The sequence below is a fragment of the Neovison vison genome, chromosome 9 (assembly GCF_020171115.1).
Source record: "Neovison vison isolate M4711 chromosome 9, ASM_NN_V1, whole genome shotgun sequence".
NCBI lineage: Eukaryota > Metazoa > Chordata > Mammalia > Carnivora > Mustelidae > Neogale > Neogale vison.
The window spans coordinates 21,682,466-21,690,727 of NC_058099.1; the positions used below are offsets into that span (position 1 = coordinate 21,682,466).

Here is an 8,262-nt window from a genome sequence, read left to right on the forward strand (position 1 = left end):
GGACGTTTTGCCCTGCAACACTCACTGCTGAAGTATTTTAGAACAAGGACGCTCTCCTACGTAGATGCACTATGGAGTTGGGAAGAGAGGGAGGTTTCGCTCTCCTGCAATCTGTTATCTAATTGACAACCCATATCCAAATTTCTTCTATTGCCCCAGTGACGTCCTTTAGAACCTTCTTTTTTTTTTTTTTTTTTTTTTTTTTTCCTTTTTCCTGGTCTAATTCTGAGTGCTGGGTCATGCATTGCATTTAGTTGTCCTGTTTACCTAATCTCCTGGACCCATTTCTGAGTCTTTTCCTTTGTTTCCTGATCTTGACGGTTTTGATAAGTATAGGCCGGTTATTTTCAGAATATCCCTTAATTTAACTTTGTCTGGTTTTCCCTCATGATTGGTTTCAGGTTTTGTATTTTTGATGGAAATATCATAGAAATGGTATTATGTCCATGGTATTAGAAAGTACGTGGAGTCCATTGGTCTCGCGTTTCGGAGTGTTAAGCTGGGTATTCTGCATGTCGCCCCGCTGGAGAGCTATTACTACCTTGTTTTTGAAATTAATAGGTAGTTTGCAGTGCCGTACTTTGACACCATGTAAATACCCTGTTTTCTCACCCAGCTTTTACTTATGACAATTATGATGCCTACATTTACCTACTATAACATTTTACCTGTTCTAATCTATTACTGTAACAACCTGTAATGATTTTCTAATGACATCATTCGTTTATATTTATTTTTTGGCATCCTCCTGTAAGGAAGAATTTTCTTTCTTTCAGAAAGAGCTCATGCATTCTGATTTTATTCTCTGGATTATAATCTATTTTAACCATTAATTAATTTGATGCTCAAAATATTCTGTTACAGATGTGGCCAATGGGAGCCTCATCAAGTGGTTCCTGTGGCCTTTTGAAATAGTCCTGTCATTCTTTGCATACTTCTTGATATTCTAGTGCAGTAAGCTGCTCTAGATCAGTCTTGTCCTTTTCCTGCTCCAGCTGTGAAAAGGGGGACTACATTTCTGTTAGGGTCTGTAATCAAAGGAACAAGACTGATACAAAGCGAAGATCAAGCAAAGCTTTATTTCGCACCAAGCATCGAGAATCAAACTGACCAATCAGGGCCATCTCTTGCAAAGAGGCGACCCCTCCCAGCCTCACAGACTAACTTTTATAGAGGTAATTTAGCCGGGTTATACACAGGTGGCCAATGAGATTGCAAACACAGAGAAAATTGCACAGGCATGTTAGGTCACAGACAGGTGGCCAATTGAATTACAATTCACCCTAGTAGATATATGCGTGCCCCACTGATTGGATGTCTCTACCTGCCCTGACCTGCCCTTGTATCTGGGCTTTGCTCCTCTGGGAGGGGCAGGGTCAATCTAAGTTTACTGCATAAACAACAAAATGGCTCCCTCTGATTAAGTAGGCCCTTAACAATTTCTTTTTAGGTGAGAATTGTGTTTAGAAACTAAGATCTGGGGGCGCCTGGGTGGCTCAGTGGGTTAAAGCCTCTGCCTTCCGCTCAGGTCATGATCCTGGGGTCCTGGGATCAAGCCCCGCATCGGGCTCTCTGCTCCTCGGGGAGCCTGCTTCCTCCTCTCTCTGCCTGCCTCTCTGCCTATTTGTGATCTTTGCCAAATAAATAAATAAAATCTTAAAAAAAAAAAAAGAAAGAAAGAAACTAAGATCTGGGGACCCCTGGGTGGCTCAGTGGGTTAAGCCTCTACCTTTGGCTCAGGTCATGATCTCAGGGTCCTGGGATTGAGCCCCACATCAAGCTCTCTGCTCAGCAGGGAGCCTGTTTCCCCTTCTCTCTCTCTGCCTGCCTCTCTGCCTACTTGTGATTTCTGTTAAAAAAAAAAAAAAAAAGAAACTAAGATCTGGGTGCTAGATCTGTCCATTGCTACTGAGGGCTCATTGCCTTAAGGCCCTCCTCAATATGTGTATTGAGTAAAATTTCTGATCAGTTGTTTAGGACAAGTGGTTTAAGAGTAAACTTTCTTCTCATAAACTCTGAAAACTGGGAGTAGTTCCACAAATGAAAAAATGTGTATCTTAGAATTCTAGGGATATCTTTTCTCTGTAGACTGTTAAATATTCTACTGTGTAATCATTCAATAAAAAAAAATTTAAAAAATATTTTTAAAATTTAAATTCAATTAATTAACATACAATATATTATTGGTTTCAGAGGTAGAGGTCTGTGATTCATCGTCTTATGTAATACCCAATGCTCATTACATCAGATGCCCTCTTTAATGTCCATCAGCCTGTTACCCCATCCCTCTACCTGCCTCCCCTCCAGCAACCCTCAATTTGTTTTCTATGATTAAGAGTCTCTTATGGTTTGCCTCCCTCTCTGGTTGTGTCTTGTTTTATTTTCTTCCTCTCTTCACCTATGATCCTTTGTTTTGTTTCTTAAATTCCACATATGAATGAGATCATAGGATGATGGTCTTTCTCTGATTGACTTATTTTGCTTAACATAATACCCTCTAGTTCCATCCGCGTCACTGCAAATGGCAAGATTTCTTTTTTTCATTTTTTGATGGCTGAGTAATAGTCCGTTGTGTGTGGGAATATAAGACTTTGTTTTTATGAGTTCTTGAAATTATTTTGGGAGAACTGTGGCTCACTCTGTCTCAGTTTCTAAAAGTTTGGTATAATTGGATCATTGGGACATTTTCCCTCAAGGATCTGAAGTTTCAAGCCTCTGTATATTATAGCTGCTGAACTTTAAATTGCTTAGGGACAACAAGTATTCCCCCCAAACAATAGATGATTTAAATTTATGTAGTAAGTTGGTTGCTGTCCTTTGGCACTTTTAGTTATGGAGGTGACAGTCAGTACTTTTGAAAAAAATGGATTGCAATATTGATTTTTATTTTAAAAAATTTTTTATTTTTCAAAAAGGTTTTATTTATTTGTCAGAGAGAGAGAGCACAAGAAGGCAAAGTGGCAGGCAGAGGCAGAGAGAGAAGCAGGCTCCCCACTGAGTAAGGAGCCTGATATGGGACTCGATCCCAGGACTATGGGATCATGATCTGAGCCGAAGGCAACATCTTAACTGACTGAGCCACCCAGGCATCTTCAATATATATTTTTATATAATATGTTTAACATTTTAAGTATAGATGCATTCATTCTTGCACATAGCTAACTTTATGAAGTTCATCATAAAATAATATTTGGGGCTGGTGACAGGGAATTTAGATGAGAAGACAACTTTTCTTGGCTACTATTTTTTTTTAAAGATTAAAGAAAAAAATTTTTTTAAAGATTTTATTTATTTATTTGTCAGAGAGCGAGTGAGCACAGGCAGAGTGGCAGGCAGAGTCAGAGGGAGAAGCAGGCTCCCTGCCGAGCAAGGAGCCCAATGTGGGACTCGATCCCACGACGCTGGGATCATGATCTGAACTGAAGGCAGCTGCTTAACCAACTGAGCCATGCAGGCATCCCTAAAGAAAAAAATTTAAGTAATGTTTATACCCAATATGGGTCTTGAGCTCACAACTTTAAGATCAAGAGTCTTGTGCTGCGCAGACTGAGCCAGCCAGGTGCCCATATTTTTAAACACTAGGAAAATATCAAGTCTCTGGCAACTGGACTGATTTTTCATTCTAAAAAAATCTTTTTTGCTAGTCTTGAGAGTAACACACACACACACACACACACACACACTTAGTTACTTTAAAATAATTTCTCTCTCTCTCTCTCTCTCTTTTTTAAGATTTTATTTATTTGTTTGGCAGAGAGAGAGAGACAGTGAGAGAGGGAACACAAGCAGTGGAGTGGGAGAGGGAGAAGCAGGCCTCCTGCTGAGCAGGGAGACTGATGCTGGGCTCGATCCCAGGACCCTGGGATCATGACCTGAGCTGAAGGCAGATACTTAATGATTGAGTCACCCAGGCACCCCTAAAATAATCTCTTATAATAACAAAATAAAATTTTTGTACAGAATTTCTTAAATATAAAATCTGGCAGAGAAATCCCTAAGAAATAACCTGCTAACTAAGAAATGAGTAAGAATGCCCTACTGTACTGATGTAAGAAAAATGGAGCTCTTGGGAGGAGAAGCAGAGACTCTGCGGGTTCAAGGACCGCAAAGGAAAGTCCTGCTGATAGGCATTCCCTAGAATACCAACAGCGTCCTGGGCGGGAGCTGATAAGGTCTGGACCTACCATGCAAGCTGCTGGGGGGCTGGTGAGTAAAACAGGATACAGCGGAAGGGCTTGCCAGTAGGCTGGGAATGAGATAGAGTGAGGGAGAAGTCACGGAGAATAATGTGGTATAATGAAAACTGTTGGATAAATGCTATGCTCCTGCTCTAGGAGCATGATAGAAGATATTGCTCCCAACGTGATTATACCATCACCCTGTGTGCCAGTTTTTGAAATAATGGGGGAACTGGGAGGCAAATGATAACTCTGGCTCACGCGGAGAAACCAAGAAGGAACACCAGGAACACCAGGAACACCGGTGATGAGAAAGTGAAGAGGGAAACATTGTAAGTAAACCGAGAAAGTGAAGAGTGAAACATTGTAGGTAAACGGTATCAGGGAGGAATCTGCCTGTGAGAGAAAGAGCAAAGGTAGGATGTGCCCAGGGAACAGACCGACAGCGGGGAAAGTTTCAGAATGAGGATATCTGAAAATAGAAAAGAAAGGAATAGTAAGGAAAGGGGAATGATTGAAGGTGAAGAAGACCAGTGTCAGTGCAGAAGCGAGGCACGCATTTGTTTTCTTTCTGTTCACATGGAATGTAAGAAAACCAAACCATACAGCATCCTGTTTATAATTAGATGATCTGTAATCTTCTTTTCCAGGAGATTTTAAGATAGCTTAAAAAGGGAGTTTCATTTCTGCATCTTTGAGATCTTTGTGGGTTTTAATGTAGAAGGAGGCTATTGCCTGGGAGTCCTATTCAGCACGACTTACGTACTCATGAAGATACGGATCTCAACACTGAATGGGACCATGCCACGGACATGTTGGTGTTTGAGTAAGGTGGCTTATTTTGTGTGACTTGTAAACTGGCTTTTCAATATCATCAGAAAGGGTCCCTACAATGCTTTAAACAATGTCATCATTTCTGAGATAAGTGTGTGGACCTCCAAGCCACTCACTGGGAAGGAAAGAGTATATTTAGACCAAGAGTTTCATAGTCCCAGAACAAATTCATTGATTTTTTTCAGTATCCCTCCTCTTCTTCCACTGAAGATCATCACTATTTATTTACTTATTTATTTATCTATCTATCACAAACCTGCTTTCTTTACTTCCCTTATCTGGCTTAATTTTCTAATCTGTGTTCAGTTTATTCAGTGTACATTCCTGTTTTTTGTTGCCCAGTACTTTCACATCTTTGCTGGAAAACTACCGCATGCTAAGCAGAGGAGAGCAGGCTGAGATCCAGGTATAAAATGTGTTTATTCTTGTTTTCAAGTTGATTCTTTTCTAAATTTTGCTGTGGAAGAAATCAACTTTTTATGTAGATCAGACCTGTTCTCACACACACACACACACACACACACCTTTTAGGTCAATAGGTAAGTACTGTGATTTCTTGTGGTAAAATTGTATTTATGATAGTGAAAACAAGTTTGAAAGTGTTTTCCTAATGAAACGAACTTGACGCTTGATACATCTCTTTGTGTCTCAGATGAAATGGAGAGAGCACTATTAGAATAATACAGGTGCAAAAAAAGGAAATGCAAGGAGAAAACCTCACCGTTTGGAGCTTTTTTTTCCTGGAGGGTTTTTCTAGATACCCAACATTAGAGATTGCCCTCTTCGTCTTCAGCCTTGTGATGTTCCTGATAACCCTCCTGGGCAACAGCACTCTGATCTTGATCACTATCCTAGATGCACGCCTCCAAAGCCCCATGTACTTGTTCCTTGGAAATCTCTCTTTCATGGATATTTGTTACACATCTGCTTCCATTCCCACTTTGCTGGTGAACGTGCTGTCATCCCAGAAAACCATTATGTTTTCTGGGTGTGCCGTACAGATGTATCTGTCCCTTGCCATGGGCTCCACAGAGTGCGTGCTCCTGGCCGTGATGGCGTACGACCGCTACCTGGCCATTTGCAACCCCCTGAGGTACCCTATCCTCATGAACAGGCAGGTCTGTGTGCAGATGGCTGCTGCCTCCTGGGTGACGGGTTGTCTGACCGCCCTGCTGGAAACCAGTTTCGCCCTGCGGGTACCCCTCTGCGGGAATCTCATCGATCACTTCACGTGTGAGATCCTGGCCGTGCTGAAGTTAGCTTGTGCGGAGTCACTGCTCGTGGACATGGTCATGCTGGTGGTCAGTGTGCTCCTCCTGCCCATCCCGATGCTCTTAATTTGCATCTCTTATGTCTTCATCCTTTCCACCATCCTGAGAATCAGCTCAGCCGAGGGAAGAAGCAAAGCTTTTTCGACCTGTGGTGCGCACTTGACCGTGGTGATCTTGTATTATGGGGCTGCCCTCTCCATGTACCTAAAGCCTTCTTCCTCGAGCTCACAGGAAGTAGATAAGGTCATCTCACTGCTCTATGGAGTGCTGACCCCTATGTTGAACCCCATCATTTACAGCTTAAGAAACAAAGAAGTCAAAGCGGCCATGAGAAAAGTGCTGGGCCAGATACCATTGTTTCGAACACATGAAAGTCTCTGACTTGGGTGCGCTCCTGGCAGAATTCACCAGAAATTCTGTTCACCCTTAGAATGCTCATGTCACCCCTAGCCCTATAATTTTACAGTTGGGACATATGTGCACACCGAAGACATTGGATAATAGTAGGTCCCAGTTGGCCCTTGGTAATATTTTCTGTCTGCTCTATTTCATGGCTGGAGAAGCTTTGGTCTGTAACATCCTCCCACATTTGCCCCCCACCCTGAGCAGGTGTGGATGAATTCGGTCAGTGAATGTTGGTGCCAGAAGAAATTGGTGTATGTTCTCTCTGTAGATCTTTCTAGAATGTAAAAATACAAAGAAACAAATAATAGAGATTGGCCTTGGTTACGCAAATGAGAAAATGGGAGAAAAATCAAAAGACTCGCTCAACGTCACCCAGTTGCAGAGCTCAACCTGCAACCTTTTCCTCCTCTCGTCTCCACGGGGAGCATATTCTGCTGCTGCTGTGGCCGCTCCCTCGTCACCCTTCCTCCTTCAGAACCCCAGGTGGAAGCTCCTGACTTTCTGACTAAAGCCCCCCAGTGCCTGTGTGACTGGCTTCCTTGCCGACCTGCCTTCTCTAAGCTCATAGATCCTTGTGCAAATTGGATCCATTTCTTAGCCCGTATCCCGCCCCTGCACGAAGGCTTTTGGTGTGTCAGCTTTTTCTCCTTATTGGATGATTGACTTCACGAGGGCAGGGGGACCTGTAATAGTGCCTCCTTTGTATTTACAGCAGTCGTTCAGTAAATCCTACATTCACCCGCTTTGAACTAATCCCCTTGACAAGAAACTACCACCTCTGGAGAGGGTGAAGGAACACCACAGGGCGATGAGGTTTCTCACTTTAAAAATATGCAGCAATTGCAGACACCATGTTTCTCTTAGTTGCTTTAAAACTTTTTTTTTTTTTTTTTTGGTATTAAAATACTGCTTGTTAAAAATGCAGACTCTAGGCCTCTGCTCCCAGATATTCTGATTCAGTGGCTCTGGGGTGAGGTCCTGATAGTCTGCATTTAAACATAGATCCCTGAGAAATTCTGGGACAGATTTTGAGATGACCCTACTTTGGGAGACATTGTTTCTGGGAAGAATCTGCCATTCCATGTAAAAGTAGAATTCATTCTCATTTCTCCCCATTGCCTTTTAATTGTGCTTTTCCTTCCACTGTTTGTGCCTCTGTGTGTGCCTTCTCATTGACCTACTTCCACGTCCTGAATAGGGAAGTGGGGAGGGTTTTGAGTGGAGGGAGGTTAACCCACTTGACAAATTTCAACATACGAAAGACCGAAAAAGTTTAGTATTGGTTGTTGAGTTCTGGATGATTTCACTCGTAGACTGTTCCCTTAGATCTAAGGCTCCCATTGCATGTTCGGGGATGGGTGACCCACATAAAATGACAGCTGACGTTATCACCCAGCAAAATCCTGCTGATGCTGGGGCACCTGGGTGGTTCAGTGGGTTAAGCATCTGATTCTTGATTTTGGCTCAGGTCATGATCTCAGGGTTGTAGGATTGAGCCCTGCATCGGGTTCTGCGCTGGGTGTGGAGTCTGCTTAAGATTCTCTCTCTCCCTCTCTCCCTGCCCCTGCACCCCT

General features: G+C 42.6%; 1 protein-coding gene across 1 annotated transcript; it reads left to right on the forward strand.

The window, feature by feature from the left end:
• Nucleotides 1–5,707: 5,707 nt before the first annotated feature.
• On the forward strand, nt 5,708–6,664 carry LOC122916869 (olfactory receptor 2K2). The gene has a single exon (XM_044264259.1). The coding sequence runs from the start codon at nt 5,714–5,716 to the stop codon at nt 6,662–6,664; it is 951 nt and encodes a 316-aa protein (XP_044120194.1). The 5' UTR covers nt 5,708–5,713.
• Nucleotides 6,665–8,262: the final 1,598 nt, after the last annotated feature.